This window comes from Pterocles gutturalis, unplaced genomic scaffold (genome assembly GCF_000699245.1).
Source record: "Pterocles gutturalis isolate BGI_N339 unplaced genomic scaffold, ASM69924v1 scaffold44328, whole genome shotgun sequence".
In the NCBI taxonomy this organism is placed as follows: Eukaryota; Metazoa; Chordata; class Aves; order Pterocliformes; family Pteroclidae; genus Pterocles; species Pterocles gutturalis.
The window spans coordinates 371-23,703 of record NW_010119613.1 but is presented as its reverse complement, the minus strand read 5'-3'; the positions used below and the strand labels follow the sequence as shown (position 1 = coordinate 23,703).

The following is a 23,333-nucleotide window of genomic DNA, read 5'->3' as shown; positions in this document are numbered from 1 at the left end:
CCCTACCTGCTATTAAAGATTTACCGTGTAGTGGGATTTAAATGTCCAGCTGAGTATTTTCTCCATATTCACAAAGGTGAGACAGGGTTCCCGTGCTACTGTGCCAGTGGCAAGGACCATACTCTGCAGTTTGTTAGTATGCAGCTCTTTTATTGGCTTTATAACCTCTTCTACCAACATTTCAGTTTGCAATAAATCCTGCAAAGGGTAAAGCACATCCCACTAGAGCTTTAAAGGAAACTGAATAGGAAACAATGAACTGCTGTGTAATGTCTCACCAAAAATTGCCTTGGGATGTGAGGAATGAGCGGTGGCAAATGGGACATTGAAAAAAAAATTCCACTAACTGCTAGAAAATATGCTAAGAAGAGTAGAACAAGCAGTAAACAAAACGTAATCACATATCATCATCCAATCACCTTGAATAAGAATGAACTCGGATTTTGTAACACCAGTTATTTGGAGGGCTCAGTGCCTATGCAGATGGAGTTCTGGTTCATACACAGTCCATACGTATTTCCAGAAAGCACCGAACAGGTTTCTTACTAAAGGTGCTTAAATTAAGCTGCTACAAAGTACAAAGAAAGAGCCTCACATAAATAAACCATAAAAATCCTGTATTACTAGGTGGAGTTGACCACGGTGTCTTCCAGAGATCTGTGCAGCGGCCAGTTCTCGTCAGTCCTCGCCCTTTCTTTCTGATGCCAGACGACAATTCTCAGAGCACACACCTTAGTCAAAATTTTGGAAATCTGACAAAACAACCGCCCCTCATGAAAAGTAGTAGCAAACTCTGCCTTGAACTATTTATAATACTTCATCTCAAAGCACTTTCAGAGAAAAGAATCGTGTGCCGTAGAGCACTGTTGCCACATGGCCTAGAAAGAAACTGCAAGATTAGAAAGCTGCAAACACTACATCATATACTGCTATGTATTTATTTTTATCGAGACAAGATCAAAGATCTGTGGTTGACTATTTCAGGAGTCTTGTCAGTAATGGGTTTGAACTGACTTTTTAAAGTGCCACTACGTACACATTGTGATAAAATAAACAAAAGCAATTTAAATTACCAGCATTCGTTACTTTTGTCATCTCCCACCTCTCATAATAACCCATGCAGCTGTGTCACAGAATACTGCACCTACACCTGAATGACCAGAAAACTGACCAGTTAGCCACAACAGAAACAGAGAAGGGGCTTAGAAACAGCACTCGAGGAACCATCTGAGACCGTGACTGAGGAAACAAGAACAACACAGGGTGGCCACAGACCAAAAAGTGGGACTGCCTCCTGGTACACTGACTTTTTGATTAACTAGTTAAAAAGACCAAAAAAAAAAAAAAACCAAACCAAAACCCAATCCCCTAAGACACTGAGGTTGCTTCTATAAAACGAATTCATCACTAACTCATTTACTGAGTACAAGCGTAGCTCCACCATTACCACTGTTGGACAGGGAATTATGGGAAAGGAGATGAACTGAAATAATCCGAAAGAGAAGTTACTCTTGATAGCAACACATGCTTCAGTGAGACTCCTCATGAGAGGATCTCAGAAGCTTTCCTCCTTCAAGGGGGGGATCAATCAAGGGTCTCTGATCCTGAGGATTCTTGTTGACGTCACTCTTCCACTTGGGCGACACAAGGAACACAGCAGAGCGGCATCTGCGGATGTTGACACAGACTCCTAAACCGTCTGTATCTGAATTTCTCAGACTCATTGGAATCTAACTGTCTTCCCATTGGTGAAAATTTCTTTAAAAAAATCATGAATGCAAGATATTTTCAAAAAGAGTAGCTCTTTATGAACTCTAGTACTAAACTGAAGGAAAAAAATGCATTCTCCTTGTGAAAACAGGAGAGCATTATCTGTAATTTCAGTGAGTGCAAAGTATTTTACAAGCTTTATCTCTCGTTTCTCTGACTATGTAAGTGGGCACTTCATGTTACAAATCTTAATTTCTGTTTTGCTTTATCATTTATTAAAGTGACAACAGTAACACCTACACTCTTAGTTTATGTTGCTGGTTCCATTGTTAGTGTCCCTGCCAATTACATTTTTGGGATCTTAAAAGCTGAATTTCTCAAAACAGAAACAAAGTCAAACTTACCATTTTCTTTTCTAAAGGAAATTATTACTATTAATGCTTATTTATGGAGTCATTCATATTTACCTTTATCAGTAATTCATTGTGAAATGTTCCAGAAATAAAGTTACAACACATGGATCTGTATGACAACATCTAGTGGACACTGTCCCTTCAGTAAGAGGAAGAACACACACACTACTCAGCAGAAGCATTATCTGCTGTAAAAAGCTGCCAATTCAAATACCACCCTGCATTAGAGATATGCTCAACTGCATTCTGATGCGGGGTCCTTCTGTTTTGACACAGGGCCCTGGAGAGACTGCCTACAAGCACTAGAAGATGGCCACGACACAAGCTCCATCTATCTCGTAAAACCAGAAAACACAAACCGGCTCATGCAGGTCTGGTGCGACCAACGGCATGACCCTGGGGGCTGGACAGTCATTCAGAGACGGCTGGACGGCTCTGTCAACTTCTTCAGGAACTGGGAGACCTACAAGGTTAGGATGAGGGAGCAGTTCCATGTTCTCTACCCTCAAAAATTACTGGTAAAGTTAATTTAAAGGGTGATTTTAGAGCCTGGCCAACATCTTACTGGAAAAGGAACCTGTGTGGTTACCCTTCCAGAAGGGGAGTCTATAAAATAAGTTACTGTGGCTTGCTACTGAAGAATACACTCAGATTTACCACTAGAACAGACACACAATATTGATATGCTCTTTCTTCCTTTACAGCAAGGATTTGGTAATATAGATGGAGAATATTGGCTCGGATTGGAAAATATTTATTGGTTAACAAATCAAGGCAACTACAAACTGCTCATAACAATGGAAGACTGGTCAGGTCGAAAAGTATTTGCCGAGTATGCGAGCTTCAGACTGGAGCCAGAAAGCGAGTATTACAAGTTGAGACTGGGGCGCTACAACGGCAACGCGGGAGATTCTTTCACTTGGCACAATGGTAAACAGTTCACCACGCTGGACCGGGACCACGATGTATACACAGGTACAAGACCCCTTTCAGTTGCCTTGCTTTTTTTGTCCTTCCCCACTCCCTTTTTTTTTTTCCCACTTATTTTTTAAAAATGGAAAAATACTTATGGTGATACACACCCACAAAAAAGAAATTACATTTTTAGAGATTTGTCAATTAGTAACTTATGAAGCAGAAACTGATGTGTCAACCCTTATGCATACTAACGCTGAAACAAAAATTCTCATTGAAATGTTTATCATTTACACTAAACAAGGATCTGTAAAATATGCTGGGAGGTTATTTGAGACAGTAATGCAAACAAATGTTCCAGCAAGGGAGAGTAACGCTAATGAGTCCATCTCTAGAACGTAGTTACAGAGCTGGTTCCCAAAGAAGCCTAAATTCACCTTGTACCACATGGTATCGACATGTTAAACACACAGTTAAAAAAAATATATTGTTTTGTGCCTAGCTTGCTGTGAGATTTTTCCTTTGCTCCTGAGACTGAATCAGGGCTTTCTTTTTCAGGTAACTGTGCTCATTACCAGAAGGGAGGATGGTGGTACAATGCATGTGCTCATTCAAATCTCAATGGAGTCTGGTACCGTGGAGGACACTACCGCAGTCGGTATCAGGATGGTGTTTACTGGGCTGAATTCCGGGGGGGATCGTATTCACTAAAAAAAGTTGTTATGATGATAAGACCTAACCCCAACACATTCCACTGAAATAATTCTTCTCTTGGTTTGCTTTCTTGTTCTAAAAATCATGTAAAGTTATGATGTTATTATCTGGAATTATCTTTGCAGAAATGAGGAATGTAATATATTGTACATTTACTGCTAAGATGTGAGGGCTTGTATATTGTATTTTCAAGAATCATTCCAGGAAAAAAAAGCTGAAGAAAGCAAGGAACTGAAATGGCATAACATTCGGAACACCTCTTAGTACTAGAAGTAGTTATTTTAAGCCTTTTAGAACTGGCAGTTCAGATGGACTGTAGATTAACTTTCTAGTTTTTATTCCCTGTAAATTAAGTTTGGATGGTAAAAATACTGCCATAACATTTAAATATTTTTGTATGTTATATTATAAATATTCTCAAATACAGGAAATATTACAAACTGTACAGCAAGAGTTTTATTATTATTATGAGCAATAATGTGACACAGGAAATCATATCCTTTGAACTGTGTAGCTGGTATATATGTACATTAGTGTGACTATTCTAATTTAATCTTTGTTAGCTGCCATGAATAAAGTTAATACTATATAATTTGATTTAGAGAGCAGATACTCAAACCATTACTGTAGTGATGAAGTCTTTCCCCTTCACTTTGAGCATTTTAATAATCTGGCCCTGTAAATTAGAATTCACATTTGATTCAAATATATTAGATTAAAAACTCTAATGATTTTTTTTACCCAAATGAAGTAGCTACCTGCATATGGAAATTAATCCAGATTTACAACAGGTATAACATGTAGTATAATATATTGGCTATACAGCAGAACAACTGCCACAGTATTTTGTCCCGTGACTCCAGTCATGACCTGCTGTGTAGCCTCTATAATCAGAAATGGCTGGACTATCCAACTTTGCAGGCAAATGATGGATACCAATACATAAGCTATTTAACATCGTTAGCCAGTAGATTAAAATTATATAAAGAAGTTACCTGTAGCCAAGAGAAGCTATATTTACTGTATTTCACAATTATACCATATTACTGTCAAATTATTAAATTATTAATTATTTTGCTCGTCTGTGTTTAGAGATCAGACACATCTATGACACACTGACTGGGATAATTCTCATATTCTTCTGAGGTGGGTTTCTAGAACAGATTGTTACAACACCCATTTCAAAACAGCAACTACTATGAAAAATGTAAGTTAAAGAATGCGTATAAGAGGGAGAGCAAGAGCCACTGGAAGCTCCACGTATTTTTCAGTAACCCTGTAGGATACTTACTGTGTGTTTGTGTGCGTGTGCTTGCACACCTTTCCCTTATTACCTCGTCACCTCTCTGCCACAGAATGATGTGCATTAAACTGACGTGTCATGTAGCATGTGTTGTATATAACTGAAAGTAGGTTTTTAATATATTAGAATACCCCTGTGATATTGTACTCCTTTAATAAAGCAAAAAATGTTATTTTGACATGTTCAGGTTTCATCCTGTTCTCGTTCAGATTACTCACAGCAAAGAACAGATAACTACTTAATTTCATACCGCTCTGCCTCATGACTCAAATCAACTCTGATACGCAACTGCTATTAATGTGCAGTGTCTAAATATTGCAAAATCAAAAGAAAAGCCATTTTCAGCTGAAAAAAATACTAAATTTCTATACATCCTAAGGAGGAAGAACTTTCTGTAGGTCATACAAAACCAGCAAAATTTTCAAACAGTATTCAAGCTTTATCTGCCACTGATTTATCTACTGGAGAACAATTAAATTTTAGGTTAAGAAATATTAAATGGAGCCACTGGCTCTACAGCCTGGCCACAGAGCTCTAACAGGAATGTAGCATCAAGGCAGTAAAATTCCTGCCAACATCTACAACCACCCACTAGTTTTGTCAGAAGAAAACACACAGCAGACACATCAGTAGACCGATGCCTGCCTTAGAAGAGTCACTTATGAGTTCTTCAGTGTGCATGGTGCGTACGCACATTCAACTTACTATGTGTCTGTAACTAAATAATCAAAAATTCCTGATACATAGCTCATGGACTACAATGAATATATAACACAATCTCTTCACAAAATAAACCAAAATCTTCCTGAGACTGAAAGAAAGCAAATAGACCCATTTTTTTACTTTATGAAGCAAACACTTTTTTTTTTTTTTTTTAATTCTTTTGTATTTCTTGTAAACTAAATACAAATTTTAAGCAATCATTCCAACTTTCTGCAGGAAAAGTGCTTAAAATTCTCCCACTGCATGTTCATGTTATGTAATGAACTCTGGGGCTTAAGACACAGCTTAGCTACCATTAAAGTTTTCCAAAACCTTCCCTCAAGCCACAGCACCACCTAACCTGGGTCCTGGAATCCTCAGGGATCCCAGAGTTAGAACCTTACAGGGCTTGCCGATGTACCTCAATTGCACAAGATAACCAGGAAACAAGTTACATCTGAGACGGTTACAATGCTCACAGCAGCACCATGTCTGATGCTGGAGTACAAGAACACAGGGAGGGACCTGGGACAATTCTCATCAGGTGCCTATCTCAGCCATGCAGATCATACGGTCCCTATCACTATATAAATTCACTAAGGCTCATCAGAAAAACCAGGACATTGCTTCCCCTCCAACTTCCAGCTAAGGATGCTTTACGCATTGATCGTTACAGATGCAGATAAAGAACAAGGTATCTTTTATGCACATCTAATGAGAAAGCACCACATATTAGAAATTAAATTCCGCTTTCAGTGATCATTAAAGCTACGAAGACTTCTATTTTTCAGCCAAAAAAACCCAGTCAAGGAGTAGCACAAACACAAAACCAATACAAAAGCAACCATCAGCTGTAAGCACTAACAAAACCGCAGTCACACTGAAAGGCTTAATGCCAAAAGGCTGCATGATATGAGAATTCTGTCCAGATGACAATTCTGAACATGCTTGTAATAAATGGAGGTGAGCTTTGGTATGTCATGTCAACATAGTCTTTTTGGACCTATGCAAACAACCTCGAAGGGAAGATTAGCAGAAAAGATACAGCATTTTACGATTTTAACCTTGACCAGAATGAAAGCACGCCCGAATTCTAAGTCCATTCCTTCAAAGGATGAAGATGGCTTTATAGACTAACTGGCAGGACAGCTGTATACACACAGTACACAAATGCATGAAAATTTTACAGTCCTGAATTTATGCCAGTCTTCCACTTCATAAATACAAACACAGTAAGTAAAATATTCCCAGCAATTGTTCATATCTTCTATATCCTAAACTAATAAACTGCCTTTTCCGCTTTTGAATCAGACTGTCCACAGCAACATATTTGGCAAGAAGGCTTGGCGCATCCATTTTCTTCTCTAACAGTCTCTTAGTAAAGAACAAAAGCAGTTCCGCAAATGACGATTTGGAAAGCAACTTACCTTTACGGGTCCATGGCCCTTGCTCAGGGCAAACAAAAATCCCAAACAAAAAGCTATCTCCACACCATTCAAAATCAACACAATACCACGTGTCACGGATTTCTTACAAAGTATATGCACTAAATCAACAAAATAAACAGTGAAAAAGCCAAAGGGACGAAGGCTCTACAAAGCCTACTGCAAACGAGATTAAGCTGTTGATGGTTCAAGGGCTCACACAGCCACATAAGGGCTGTAGTCCCTTCAACACTTCAAGACTCAAATAAGCTCGTGGTGCTAAAAAGTCTAAGCACAAAGTAGAGAGTTCTCCCCATGTATCTTTTTGAAATTCTGTGAATATGCCAGCTTTGCTCATGCTAAGTAATGAATATCACAATGACAAGAAGCCTTCTAGGAATACAACGTGTTTCTCTAAGAACTGTTAGGTATCGTTCCTAGAATACTTAACTTTGCTTCTCGCGTGCATGGCTGCAATTGTAGATTAACTGCAATCCCTGTGTCAGGAGCAACAGCCACCCCCAGTACTTTAGGTAAAGGCTAATTTCACATTTGATGTTGTGGAGTTCACATGGCTGAAGCACAAGGCAGAACGATGTTGCATGAGGAAAAAAGTTGCATTAGAAGTGGAGTTTGTGGTTACATCAATACTTTAAAATTATTAAGATGTCTCTTCATGGTGTATTCTGTTGCTTGTAGCTTTGTCAAATATTACTGACTTGTGCTGAATATGTGTGATAGAAATTCCGGCTCAGTTTGAGGTTTTTTTAATATGTTTTTTTCTGGAAGTCATATTTACAGAATTTTAAAAACAATTACTTCACCAGGGCCATGCTTTGCATACCTGGACTGCTATAGAAAAAGCACTGTATTTGTCCATTCTTGGGCACTAGAAAATAATTACAATAAATTATCTTATTCTTTCCATTATATCACTTAGAGAAGATATGGTTAAATACTTCTTAAGTAATTGCACAAAATGTCCACAAGGCAGAGATCCTAGTGTATATACAGTGTATAGCTTCAAAATATCCACCCGATCTAATTTTTCTAAGTATGAAATGAAGTGAAACATACCTGCTCTATATAGTGTTCTTCAGGTGCACAACATGCGACATTCGTGCTTCTCAGTCAGCAGGAGCTACAGACAAATAAGGTAATTGTTCACACTCACCTAAATACGGGATAGAAGGAACCATTTTTAAGCTTCTGAGGTACTCTCGTGTCCTTTTATAATTATCTTCCTTAGACAGTAAGTAGTCCAACTTCTCAAAGGTGGTCTTGTCTTTGCGATTCAAAAGCTACACAGAAAAAAAGGAAAGATATAATAAAATTCTGAAAGACAAATCCACACAAAGATAGAAACAAATAATAATTTGTTGAATCACCAGCAGTAAAAGCACAGTCAAGATTAAATTCATCATCACCCACACCTGCACAATGCTTGAAAACATGCTAGCAGAAAAGAAAAAAAAGTGCACTTCAGTGTAAGTCTTAAGCTATGAATAAATACAATTATTATTTCTGAACAGTTTATCAGGGATCCACATATCACTACCTCAGAGTTTTGAATAACCAATATTAAATTTTTAGAGGAAAAATATAAGTTATTATACAGTCACCAATATTCTCATAGTTTATCAGAGTTGCTGACAATCCTCTTGATTTTGAAAGCAGAAACAGTAATGGAAAATGCTCTAAATAAATACAAATTCTGCCATTTCAACAATGCCTTATTAAAAGTGCAACAAAGCTTTTTGGATAGAAGGAAAGCAAATCACTATGACATGAAATCTCTGCTTTCTATTACTGCACTTACTACAGAAAATCAGAAAAATATTTAACAACGCAAAAGATCCTAATGTGACAGAGGATTGAGAAGTAAACTCAAAAAATGCAACTGTAGCTATAAAAACACATTCCTATTTCAGTTGTTTTAGAAACACCAGCAATATTTTTGAGATGATTTTAAAAGCCAATTGAGTCAGAACGACTGGAGAACTATGGCACTGTACGCCGGCTTCTTGCACTTGTACTTTCCGACGACAGACAGCTGTTCCACAGCACATTCCTTCATACACCTCCTCCTCTGCAAAATTCTAGCTCCTGCGCTGCGGAGCTCGTAAGCCTGGCTGCTCTGTTCCGAGAGAACCACAAGTCTGCCCGTTATCATAAGCAACACTGCAAGGGATGCACACGAGTGAACTGCTTCATCCAGTCCCGCTGGCAACAGCGCAGGCTGGACGGAGCCATCGGTAACGAGAACTGTGAACGGGAGCCTCTGGAGCAACGCCCCACATCACAGCCAAGGAACAGCTGTCAGTAAAGCCTCACTAAAGGGTACAAGACTGGAAAGATAACTCTGCTGTCTTCTTTCTAAACAGCACAGAACTCCCTGAAGCCGTAAGCGCGCTGCACGGTATTCCTGAACGACTGCGCCAACAAAGAGCCGCACACGGCACCAGGTCTACGTCTGGCAGTGAATTATTCACACGCCTGGTTTCACACCTGAGCAATTTTCCCTATTTAGGTTCCAACTTCACCAAGTTGCTCAAAAGAATATAAAGAATCTTCTTCCCACGCATGCAATTCGACAATTCAGAGTTCAGAAAACCTCAGAATTCAAACAAAACAGAGAAGACAAGGGTCAAGGAATAACTTACAGCCCAGGTTTTGGTCAGTCTGAAGATAGGTGCACTCTGCAGCGCTGACACCACAGACATAAGAGAGTGAAGGTTATTCAGTTCTAGAAGCTTCTGAAAAAAGGGAATAATAGCTTTTAGCACATCAAAAAGGGAAGCAGGATTAATTAATCTCAAAGTTGCACTTATAAAATACACACTATTTTCATTAATAAAGTACAAAGTTTTCATCCATGACTGCAGACAATAACATTATCCAATGCTGTCAATGAGCAAAATTCTTAAGATCAATTTAAAAGTTGCAGATTTTCCAAATATATCCCTCAAAACAGTAGGCATTTCAGTTGTGAGACTATAAACTGTACTTAATTTGAATTTGTTATTTTCTAAGGCTGTTCCTTCAGGAGCAGAAAATATGAAAAAAATAATTGATGCATTGTTCTTGAAAAAAAGTATAATTTTTGAAATTAAAAATTTAATCAAGCCAAAAACAGCAAGCAAAGATGCTGATGACCCCTCCTGAATTACTACAACTTTTTATTTTTTAATTTGTTTTACAGGACAAATTTTCCTCACTTTAAAATTAATTCTCCATTGACAATTACTCAAACCACATTGATCGCAAAAGAGATAATACTTTGGAATAAAGCTGTCTTAGATGATAGAGTTTCCCACAACATCGTTCCAGAACGAGCACTGCTGTCATGTAGCTTCTTTCTAAATCTTAAAAAGGGGCTGGATTCATCCTTGAGTGATCAATTTACTCATTGCTCAGGAGCATTTGAGGAAGATCTGGATTTTATTGAGGGAGGAAAGAAAAAAAGACAAGACAAAAAGAGGGCAATGTTTTCCCTCTGCAGGGGGAAAAAAAACCTCTTATTTCTAAGAACAACCTAGCACCTCCAAGCTGACCATTCTCCTAGTACCGAGACTATGCATTTGTGCCAGGAACTTATTCAGACACATCCTCTTCTGCACAAGCACAAAACTGCTAAGTAAACTGATTGGAACTATTCACAATACAAAAAAAAAAAATTACTTTGTATTACATGGAAAACATTATTCTAATTGCCTACACACACAATTTTACATGCACAAGATTAGCATTCAGGTCTTTGATCCTAGTACTGTCTTCTAACTAACTAATACTAATAAGTATCACACAGGGTCATACAAAACAGAATGACCACAGGTCACAAAGCAGAAAAACATTTTTTAAAATAAATCGATTTTTTTCAAAAGTTAAGAATGACTTGTAAAATGCAGTGCTCAAACTCATTGAAATAACTGAGCTTTAACGGTGTTGGCAACATCTAACTGGCCATCAACAAGACAAACCACTGTTAAACGCGTTAGGCAAAGGTACAAGAGCAGTCACGCTGAACTGTGTAACTTTATTTAACCAAGGAAAACCAATAGATAGCATACCTTTATCTCATTCATCTGGTACAACATAGCAGATATGCTAAAAAACAATGTTACCCTCTGTCATCCAACAACGGTTCATAGGAGTAGTGCAGAAACAAACAAAAAGAAATAAGATTTTGAATGATAGTGCAAGATATTTGTACTTACTTTAGCTATTTTCACAAAATGGCTCAATATTTCTGCCCTTATTTTTAAGGTCTGTGCTGTTAATATTTCTCGTACAACCCAAAAACTGACCTATAAAGTAAACACATATAACTGAATTTATTTACAAAAAAAGGACTTTGTTAGGTGAAATATTTGCAAACTTTCATTATGTTCCAGGGAGAAAACAGGGTAAGGAAAGAAAAGAGTTCTGACATCATGAGTTCTCATCTGCAGAGCTGCAGCTGACCCAAAAGCCTTACCTCTGTATGTAAAAAGTAGGTAGAGAAGTGACGCAACACTAAAATAACTGAATGAGCAGGTGAAACACAGAAAAAGAAGGAAAAGAACTGCTAGTGTTGTACCATGACAAAATCAGAAAAAACTAGTAGGAACCAATGGTTTAGAGGAACAATACAAAAATGTGGACAAAGCAATTGAAAACAAGAAGTGCCTTTTAAAAATCTTAATTGAGAAAAACATTCTGAAGTTTTAATTCATAGGAGTAGTTCTATTTCACTTTATACTCAAAGACAACTGTCAAACAGTACCTGTTCATCACAGTAATCAAATCATTTACCTGGTTAAACCTCCTAGTAAAGGCAACAATATTTGGAGCAAGGATGTGTTTTTCTTTCTTATTCCATCCACAGCTCGCTAGTTCCTAGGAAACACATTTAAAAATTGCCTTAAAAATCAGTAATGTTTAAACACATTGAAAAGTGTAAAAACTGACGCATGACAAGCATCTCTCAGGTAACTGCCAAAACTAATCCAACAACAACTAGTTGATGACAACGAGTCTAACCAAACACTTCTGTGTTTTCCTGATGTACGTAAGTGATGTGGTTCACATATGCTCCTTACACTAGAAAAAACAGAGATCATTATTAATATTCAGATACAGAGAGACTGAGCAATCGGCTACAACTGATGTCTCTGAAGTTCCATTCTGCATTGATGGTTTCAGTCCAGGGTTCCCTTGTATGAGCAAAACAGCAGACAGGGGAATAAAGACTTTGCTACTTTCCAATGTCCATGCTAACTTTGACTGCTTTCTCTCAAGTTTCTTTCAGAGTCTTTCTTAAAAGGTTAAAAAATTAAAGGACATTAATGTATTAAATTTTTAAGGGATTAGGATGATTTATTCCCTCAGAATTAATCTCAAACATGATCGTACAAATTAAAAAGTTTACCAAATGGCTGATGCAGCCAGGTTATGATGAGAGACATAGGTCAAATGAAAACAGGAGCAGAAGAGAGAGCAGAGAATTTTGACATCTGATAAATTTATCCTGAAAAAACACCCAACACAAAGCAGGACAGGAAGATATCTCTCGGCAAGAGATGACAAATCAAAGTAAATCAGCCCGGGTTACGGATTCACAGCGCTAACAAGGAATAAGCCTAGAGGAAAATCAGTGCAGTGCAATGAGAAAGCATCATTTAAGTGGTTACACTTCCTCAGGCACCAAGTTCCAAAGACATAAACAGCTTGTTTAAGAACACCTACCTCGGGCTGTATAGCTTTAAACACTGGCGTATCCATCAGTGTAATCTGGCTCTGCAATAAAGATATAATTTTAAACAAAGCGATACGAAGAGCTGACGATCGTGTATTTACATCTCCGGCAGGGACAGAGCCAACCAGCCCCGACCCCCACCCCGTCCGGAGCCGCCACACGTCCTCTGCTCCCCGACACCCACCGGCTGAACCAAGGGAAGGTTCTCGGTACCTGCAGCAGTCTGAGGGGAAAAGCCCCTGTTTGAGGGTCTCACTGTCTGGGCCCTTCACAGGCGCCACACAGGGCAGGAGGATTCCCTGCCTCCCACACAGAGAACAGCTTCCTCCTTCCCTTCACCAGTGAAAGGCAAGGAGCGTTAGTTACGAGGTGTTAGTTAGTTACAACCAGAATATGGTTCAAAGGGGCCATACACAGATCTTCAGTCACGTCTGTCTGAGTGTGTCCTGATAAGACACTGTAACGCTGTTTCAAAGCCAGCAATTTTGAACACGAGCATTTATAGAACATTTATAGCATCTCAGTGATAAGATACTTTAATTAATTCAGCAATCGAATGACATATATTTGGAAGTTACGTAAATTACCTTTAACCAATAGTACTGCAATTATACCATGAGTGTATGAACCCACAGAACTTTGAACTTTGTAATTTACATGATTTAACAAAAAGAAAATGTCAAAGAAGGGTCCTTTGGATCTTTCCCCAGCAAAGCTTCTCTGTTGGCTATCTGGTTATGCTAAACCCAAAACAGCAAAAGCTTGCTAAACCCCTCTAAAAATGCTAATTTGATTCCACAAATTAAAAATGATAACCATCTATTTACACATAATTTTAACAAGGTTTCTACTGTTAGTACGATTCCAAGACACGAGCCTATAAAAGTTAACGAGGCCCATAGAACTCGACAAATGTGCTGGTGCAGACGACGCACTACATGCTGGGCTGTTTTGGAGTTAATATTCAGCCTCCTCCGATGAAATCAGACATATCCATTTTTGTGTGGTTTCACAGGTCTGTCTAAACCATGGCTCTGGTCACTTCTGAAGGTAGTCCTTGGCCATGGATCATCTGAACTTGGATGAACAGGAGCAAAAACATTGGGCCACTTTCGAACTGAGTTGATGCAGATTTGCCAACAGAATGTTTTTGTATTTTTACCAAACAACAGCTCTCATCCATGCACTCGGCACTAGGGTTAAAAAAGACTCACCAGAATTTGTTCCAAAGTGACAAACTTATAGGAATAATGTAACTATATCTCCAGGACTTTTCTTGTGAACGAGTATTAAACGATCTTATGCCAAATGAGGGAAACATCACTTTGATGCTCAATATACTCATGAAAACACTGAACTAGGTTCAATAGCTTTAACCCTCACTCCCTTCCTGCTCCCCAGCAAGTTAACATATAAATTAAAAACAAGGGCCCAAGCACAAGAACTGTACTGGACCTTTGCCAAATCTGCAGCTCCACTTTCAGTTTAGTACCGAAAATTTCTTATTAAGGAATGCAAATTGCTTCCTCTCTACAAGCTTCTTTCCTGCTTTTAAGAAACTGTTTTTTTCTGAGAAACTGATGTTACAGCAGAAAAGATGAGTATTTGTGGTTTCAAGTAAAAAATGAATCAGACTGTGGATAACTAACATCTTTAAACCTATGCTAAGGTCTTATCAGACACTAAGAAAAAATCAAATTACTTCACACAGAAAAACAAACGCAGTGTGTCAGGTTGGTACTGAATGATTAAATCCCAAGACATGTTTATTATTTTAAAGTTTACATAATCAGAAATTTGTTTTCAAGAACATTGAAAGTTCATTTAAAAGATTTTAAGAAGAAAGTTTTATGTGTTTTTTTAATATCCTGCAAACCCCGAGTATTACACAAGCTAAAATGCAAAAATAACACTTCTACTTACGGCAAACTCCTCAGGAGTTACTTTCAAGACATCAAATACAACTGCATCGTAGCTTTTATTGGCATAATCTGAACTTCGCCCTTCCAGAGAATCTGAGCTGCTACTACCCTACAAAGAAAAAATAGCAGGCTTATCTGCAGAATGATTAATATCATGCCAAATTCAGAAAATAAATATGTGTAAAAATATCAAGAAATGACAAGAAAACATATGAACTCCAAAAAGCTTCAGACACTGAATTATACAGTTTAGTTTAGCACTGCTCATTAATGTTTCCAACTTTTTTCTGCAAGAACTATAGTGACATACAATTTTAGCTCTAGGAAATTTCCATCTGTGGAAAGCCACTTTTAAAAATTATAGACTAGATAAAAGAGTTGTCGCACAAAAAGAAATGTGTTGGGATTTTGAAGATTCATATTCAACAGAAATTTTTAAATTAAATACACAAGGTAAAGAGTGGTTCGATCAAATCATGCTGATCTATCCGTAACACTATAAGCTGTATTATGGATTTTTGTTTTGTGGTAAGATTGTTAAAGATCAGCTCATGGATGATTTGTTTCATGAAAAGTGGGACAACTGCCTTGATAGGATCAAGTTGTGTGTGCAAAAGGCACCACTATGATGGAAAAACTTGCTTCACACAGCTCTGCAGCTGTCTCAAGAGATGAAGCAGCAGAGTTTTTCCACCAGGGAAGAATTTCATCAAAATGCTACCTTTTTAAAAAGCAAAAAGTACCTCCAATCACACATCTAAAACACGTGCTTTACTGCACAAGCTTTACTGTAGCTGATTCATAACATTTCATCATAATATTACATGAAAGTAAAAAACCAGAAAAACTCAGCATGTTACATTGTTCTTAACTCATTAATAGCAAACAGCTGCTTTAAGTTATGAGAGCTATAGGTCAAAAATACTATTAAAGCTGATCTAAACGAGTAATCATCATCAGCAACAATCACAGAACAGGTCGTGAACACCGAGAACCATGGAGCGGTTCTCCATCGCCCTGCTGTCAAACACTACACCACTCGTGAAAAACAGGACTGACGTGACTGGCAGTGGAAAGGGCTCATGTCAAGGCTGAAACAAGCCAAAATTTACATGTTGATAGAGGAGCTAACAAAAACCGAGGAACTGTACCTCTGGAGTGGCAGAAGTGACCATCACATTGGCCATGAAGTCATTCCTTTTATACATGCTCTCCCCGAGACGCAGGAAGTTTCAGCTCATCCAACGCTGGTGAGACAACATGATGAGAACAGAATTCCTGCAAAGGAAATGCGTTCACACCAATAAAGAATACAAATTGTAAAAACCCCAACAATACAAGGGATTTCATTGCTCTTTCTCAGAGAAAAGAGCTTCAGAAACAAGATTATCTTAGGAGCTAAATTCTCTTCCCTCTCTCAGGTACCAACTGGGAAGGACACGACTGGATCTCTCTGAAGCCATGCCAAGCCCTTAACCCTGCCTCCAGGCACCTCAGGAACACAAACTCCTTCAGCAAAACCCGCAGGTGCTCAAATATGCACCCAGGGATACTAACACATCTCCCTTTGCATCCTCGTGCCTTCCCTAACACTGAGCACACAAACAGGAAGGTGCTGCAAAAATAAACCAGCTAAGAACAAAAATAACCTCTTATTTTACTTCCTCGAGAAAGATGAGGTCTTCCCCCCACCTGCCATCCCTGCAAGGCCACGCGTGACAAACAGAACAACTCTCCCCATGATCTCACGGTCACGCAGGAAACAAATCGGTAACTGCATGGCAAGTAACACCTCAGTTAAACTAGTCAAGAAGCAACTCCCTTTATCTTGTGTCCTGATAAAATTAACCCATACTGTGAGCACCAACAGGCTGCAAAGTATTTCTAGGTCTGGAGCTGCTCCTGTTACTAGTCCTTAGAGATACCGAAGTGGAAAGCAATTTTCATGATGTAATTTCTTTAAAACGTGGCATTTACATCAAGGCCACAAAAATATTCTCGTCTCCTCCTTCTCTGCCTTTCTGACCAGGCTTTCCAGTGTGCGGGGGCTCAGAAATGCTCTGAAAGGGGAAAGAAAAATCCCATATGTGATCCTGTATCCTGTCCAAGTTTTACTCCAAGTTTTAATGTTCACGGAACCAAAAAGAGACAAAAGTGCTTTAATATCTGAAACCAAAAGCAGTAATGTACTTTTGCCTTTCAACCTTTTGTATTAAGAAAAAGCTTGCGAGGTCAGGCACTTTCATTCCAAAAAGGACCAAAACAGATTTTTCCCCAAAACATTTCAAACATAACACAAGCATTAAAAATGCACTATTTTTTCCTATGTGCATACATTTCTCCAAGATTCACATCTCCTTAGAAGAAATAACGTCTCTACACACCCATTTGTTTTGCTGCCTTGAGGAAAGTCATAGGGAGCAATTATCCTTGTAAGTCAAATCCAAGAAAAAGTTCGTATTCTTATAAATCACCTGGTAATTTGAAGTGTTTCCACATCTGCAATCAAAAAGGTATTACTCTGCAAATTAAGTAACCCTGGAGCTGCTGCTAAGCCTACGTTAACAAAAGGCCACCAGACTACACAAATATATTGAAAACAACTAATACAAAAGCTGCTCCCCCATACTTGCAACACTTCACCCCAAGAAGATTAAAATGAAATCTTCAAAATTCTGAAAATTATCAAAGGTCCAACATGTTGTCAATAAAAGGTAAAAAGTCACTAAAATGTTACATAATTTCTTTTCACAGCTTTTGCTTCTTAAAAATTCTTTCAACTTGTTCAGGTCAATCATTAAAATGATGCATTATACAAACAGCACTAAAAACACCTGATCTGTCTGTATGGGGGGTCACAAGTACGTTGCAATAGATCTCATTTATGGATAGCCACAAGCAAAGTGGATAGATCAGGATGCAAACACACATACCACCAGAGGTTGTCTGTTCTTCTTTGACAACTTAACAAACACATTCAGATCTGCAGTTCTCTTGACACAAAAATGAAGACGGTGCAAGAACAACTAAACTGGAAAAAAACAAAAACCAAAACACCACCATCAACACTGAGCACAGAATTAACCCCTGCAGCTATTTGTTACATTTTGTCATCTATGGCACAGAAGTGACATTCTCTGAAAGCAGGAATCCAAATTTTACATTTCTGTTGGTACTGCGCGTGTAATCCAGTTACAACGACCGCAAGTTAATTCTCACTACTAGTTACCCAACTGACAGGAAAGCCACTGCGAGACCCCCACCCACAGACACCGCCCCTGGCCAGGGAAGTCCCTGTGCCCCCATTTCCAAACGCCAGCAGAGCAACCCGGGGAAGTTCCCAACTGTTCACACTGCTCTCAGCAAACATGAGAATAACCATACCAGCAACTGCGGATGGCCGTTGTTCTCACTGACTTCTTGTTGGAGGAAAAAATACTGAGCTGCACAGGCTTTTGATCAGAGCTGCTACAGCCACCCTGGGCTTCCAAACCCCAGTCACTGCTTTCGTCAGTTCATTGTGGGTTTCCTAATACGAGATGGCACACTTTGGTATTCTTCCAAAAGAGAACTGCTCTCTCCTAAGATCATGCTAGCTGCACAGGGGTTTGGTGAAGACAACTTCAGAGCACACGGGTCCTGTTTGGGCACTGATATAAACTTGGCTGGAACCAACAAAAGTCACCAGGTGTCTTCTGGTGTTTTAAAAATAAATTTAGAATAGAATCATTCCAGTTGGAAAGGATCTACAATGGCCACCTAGTCCAGCTGCCGGACTGCTCTGGGGTGACCACGTTACAGCCTGTGGCCAAGGGCACTGTCCAAATGCCCGGACACTGCAGGGGTGGCATCGGCCCCTCTCCAGGAAGCCTGCTCCAGCGCCTGACTGCCCTCGGTACAGAAATGTGCCCCAGGATCCATTCTGAACCTCCCTTGACTCAACACCGGAACCATTCCCAACCTCCCTTGACTCAACACCGGAACCATTCCCACACATCCGGCCCCCGGGTCCCGGGGAGCAGAGCCCACACCTCCCTCCCCACGTCCCCTCCCCAGGAACGTGTGAGAGCGACGAGGGCCCTCAGCCTCCTCCGACCCGCACACCCCCCGAGTCCTCCGCCACTCCGCAGAGGACGGGTATCAAACACCGAATGGCAAGCGGTCGCCGACCCAGACAAGGGAACGAGGAACACGGACACAATCCTGCTTCCTACCTCCAGCACTGGCAACTGCCACAACCCAACACATCCACAACAGCCCACACAGAGCTCCATCTGCAATTCCAAATGGTTTCATCATTTCACTCATTTTCCTCTTTCTTCATTCCAAAACCATTCCTCCAGATGTTCCCCATTAAAACATTTCTTTCCTTGATGGACCCATGAACAAAGTCACACTCAGATGCTGTGGGCACAGAGAACAAACGAGAACATGCCAGCACAGCTTGCGTACTGGAAGAGGAAACCGGGCTGCACTATGAACCAAACAATAACGTGGTTACACTTGTGCCCCTGTGCTTGCATTCAGTCACTGATGTGAAACTTGTATCACCATCTACATCACACCCAGCCTCAACCCAGAGGCTTTTAAGAGAGTGGAAAGAAGTTCCACCTTTTCATGTTACTGCTAAATAAATGGAAAAAGGCAAGTAACACCAAGAAATCTAAATCCGTGCGTTGCTTGTTATCCATATCTAGATATTTACATAACTTCTTCCCCCACCAAGTTTCTTTTTTCTAGTATCATCATTTTAATATTAAAACCAGAAAAAAGTAAATTTTCAAAAGCCTTCAGAGTCTGAGCAATTTACAGCTGTTTTGTCATTGCAATGACAGAGCAAACCAGTCTGGAAGGATTTCCAGAAGATAATTTATTTACATCTTTCAACGAAGCAGCTGCTCAGTGCTACGTGGGTACTTGCTAATTCAGAGAAAAGTTAACGCACAAACCTCAGAAGCACTGAGCAACACTGGTGTAAAACCATTTTGTTCCTGACTGGCAGCACCCCTCCTAGAAGTCCAGGACATTCAAACACGACATCGTATCTCCGCTTTCCAGAGTGCAGCCAAGTGTCACCTCTCAACACCCATTTCTTATCCTCTCGCAGATGATTTGGCAAAGCAGAAGGGAAAAGGACCACATCTCCTATAGCAAAGGCAGAAACGATCCATCTGAACCCCGCTTCCTTCTGAAAACAGCCATCCTCTGTGTGCTACCCTGAGCCCCTTCGTGACATACAGCACATGCACAAACGCACGTATGAGACTGGGCAGTCGAGCTGTCTGAACAGTCAAAACACTTTATACGAAAAAGCTCTTTTCATTTCAAAAGTCCTTTTGAAATAACTCAATACTAGACCTTGGTGGACATTTTGTACAATATGAAAAATTCTAAAGTATTTGAAAGCCTGGATTTAAATAATAACTGCCCGCTAACAGTTTAGTAAGAAGAAAGCAATTAGGCTACAGAAGATTAAAAAGCCACTGCATTTATATGACTAAAGATCCTCCTGTGCTGTGTTCTGTATTTCCAGGATCCGCTCCACTGCAAAGCGCCTCGTACACTTGGTCATGCTTTAGGCAACAGTACCACCTATAGATAAAATACACCACGAACAATTCAGTAGCTTCACGTACATACTTTTCTGAGAAACTTTCTACTAGAGTTAATGAATAATAATGAAACTGTAATGGAAATAATATTTATGATTCAGTACATAAATCCCTACGCTGCACCGTGACAGGATGCCGTGACGCCACACCTCTGAAGGGAAGCAGCCCTCCAAAGCCAAGCGCAGCAACTCAAACCAGCCGCTGTCGCCACCAGCACAAAGACACAAGTTGAGCAGAACCAGCAAAGTGAGCGTGTCCCAGTTCAAGGATCGATAGACCCGACAATCTGCAATAGACTGAAATAGGATTTTAACCAAAACCACCACAAACATTTTTAGGATCTGTGGATTGACTATGTGTTAACCCCCCTGATTTAGCTGGGGCTATCACAAACTGATATTCACTGAAATAAATAAATTTTCTTCAATAACATGCACCACATGCAAGAACCTCCCAATAGCTGCCAGTGAATCAAGTCTAACTCGTGAAAAAGCAGGTTCAAAGTTTTACAAAGCTCCATGACACACAGTATAGAAGACACCAGTGATCATCACCAGAGTCCTCTCTTGTTCTGTCAACACACGACACATACCAACATAAGCTTCAATGCTGAAAACCACTTTATTGAGCAACAGAAACTACTAAGAACAGTACACAACTCTACTGGGCGAGTTCCACCAGCAATGGCAAAACGAAATCATCACTGCAGAGCCCGGACTCTGCAGGAAACATCCACAGGAAAAGTGAGAACCAGTACGGTTTGCTGGGAAATGGCAAGGTGACTCAAGCTCTCCGTTACCTTCACTGGTGTGGCAGATACTGCTCCCCAAGTCAGACAAAAGCTGCATTACGGGAAGCTGCTCTTATCTGGAATGGATTTTCTGCTTCTGCAAACGGAGCTTTCCATTTGCATCATGAATCTGACAAAAACGCCTCTCAACTAAAGCAGCAATTTCTAGGCAAACGTTGCATTCAGATTTAAATTTCTCAGGAAAACTAACTGAAGCTTCATATTTAGCGCCAGTCTCAAGATTGGAAGACAACCTGCCTGTCACACTAAACATTATTAACATATTCTGAAATAGGGTACAAACAATGTAGGACAGAAAGGAACCAGTGAGGATCAGCGTTTGCAGTATCTGGCACAAAAGCACATCAGCCTGCATGGCTTCCGAGTGTTCCATTAATGCAAAGTCAGCAGGAGTATCTCACATGTTCTACTACAAATGGGGAAGAAAAAAAAAAAAGTTGCATCTCTTAAATGAAAGATAAAGACCATAAACAACTTCAAAAAAAAGACACCTAGTGTCCTTTGCTGCCACTTGGAACCTCTCATTCTGTGTCAACCATAAACACCTGTGGACTCTCCTCTCCAAATCTTATCTAATCCAGCTTTAGAACGTCTTCAATGTCCCACCAGGTGTCAGTGACTCTTAACTTCCTACAGGCCTGTCTTCGAAACGCCTTAAGTCTCGTGTTTTAATATGTGATCATAACTCAGACAAGAATACATACTCATCTTTGATAGATTAAAAAATGAAGACGGAAGAAAGTGCTTTCTAGGTTTTAGGGTTTTTATGCAATTACTCCGAGAATCTATTTTACAGTATCTCCAACCTAGTCTCCCACCAACACTTTTTAGAAGCCATGTCCTTGAACTGCCGGTCTTACTTCCCTGGACCAGTGAAAGAACACTACACCGCTAGTTCAGTGGCCACTTCCTTTCCGTGCTGCAGCCAGGGAGCTTTCCTGTGATCATCACTTTACCTTAATCCAGACTACATGCAGTTGATACTCTGCAGGAGTCACCCTTAGAAAAGCAGCTCATGGAGGCTGCCTGTTGGCGCCTCGGAAAAAAAAAATCAACTTTTATAACCACGTAAACATAGTTACCCTACGTTAACAGGCAACTGCTTCACGTAAATGCAACATGGACACAAACTCCATCTTACCAAATTCTAAAAATTACTACATAAAACAAGGAAAAAAGGGATAAAGCACTGCTGCATAATGTCAAAAGCAACAAGTGAAAAATATTTCTAGGTTAGCAACAGTAACTACAAAAGTAACACTTGTCCTTAACAAAGGAAAATAATAAATAACAAAAAACCACAAGAACCCAACACCATCTGGATCCACATCAAGACAGAGCTGCAGCTCTCTCTCCAGCGAAAGTCCTCCCTTAAAAGACACTGCCCTTCAAGCAAGCCTGCTGTCTTGCACAGGTCAAAGGACAAGACACACAGTTAGGAGAGCTACACTTCAGGGGAACTGCAATAACAGTCACAGGAAAAGAAACATCTCTCTGCTGTATTACAGTATAATGCTATCACGACTCTCACACGACTCCAGGTTCTCTAAACAGAAGAGAACTGACAGACGCTTCTGTTACCTCTGGAATCAAACATACATGAAAATATGAAAATACCCGCTACTTTAACTGCAGCTGCACACTTACCATGAAACAAGGCAGTTCTGCACTCACTCAACCCATCTTGCTGCACGCCTCCATCCATCCACGCTCGGGCTATTCAGCAGGTTCATCTGTTTTTCAAAAGCATGACATTCCTGTAAATTAACAGGAAACAGGATTATATTTTGCAAATCTTAGAGCATCTACAACATCCTCCAATGAGAAGTTCTGCACCTTGTGAGAAAATTAATGTTTTTGTGAAAAACATCTGCTCCTGAAGCCAGCTTTTGTTTGTCTTATTTCATGTCCTCTGGCTCTCACATAAAAGATGACGAGTAAAAACCAAACCTTTCCTGTTCACCTTTGCAACTGACGATGTCAGAAGGATGCCATACCCTCTCTGACATCTCCTGCAGGCTGAGGGCTCCCAGACAACTCACAGTTTATTCCTTGTAAATCCACCGCATC

The 23,333-nt window shown here is 39.8% G+C and overlaps 2 protein-coding genes across 2 annotated transcripts in view; one reads left to right on the top strand and one right to left on the bottom strand.

Moving 5' to 3' along the window:
* ANGPTL2 (angiopoietin-like 2) overlaps nucleotides 1–4,339 on the top strand; it is a 7,311-nt gene extending 2,972 nt beyond the window's left edge. The window contains exons 2-4 of the mRNA XM_010076620.1: nucleotides 2,400–2,593; nucleotides 2,828–3,098; nucleotides 3,597–4,339. Of these exons, the coding sequence (XP_010074922.1) occupies nucleotides 2,400–2,593; nucleotides 2,828–3,098; nucleotides 3,597–3,796 (665 nt within the window). The 3' untranslated portion in view covers nucleotides 3,797–4,339. The remainder of the gene's footprint in view (nucleotides 1–2,399; nucleotides 2,594–2,827; nucleotides 3,099–3,596) is intronic.
* Nucleotides 4,340–4,840: 501 nt separating this feature from the next.
* Nucleotides 4,841–16,048, bottom strand: LOC104464051 (ras-specific guanine nucleotide-releasing factor RalGPS1-like). The gene is made up of 9 exons (XM_010076622.1): nucleotides 15,992–16,048; nucleotides 14,842–14,949; nucleotides 12,909–12,959; nucleotides 11,976–12,059; nucleotides 11,399–11,488; nucleotides 9,845–9,937; nucleotides 8,356–8,482; nucleotides 7,185–7,303; nucleotides 4,841–4,906 (listed from the first exon to the last, which is right to left on the bottom strand). The coding sequence occupies exons 1-9, from the start codon at nucleotides 16,046–16,048 to the stop codon at nucleotides 4,841–4,843; spliced, it is 795 nt and encodes a 264-aa protein (XP_010074924.1).
* Between the last annotated feature and the right edge of the window lie 7,285 nt (nucleotides 16,049–23,333).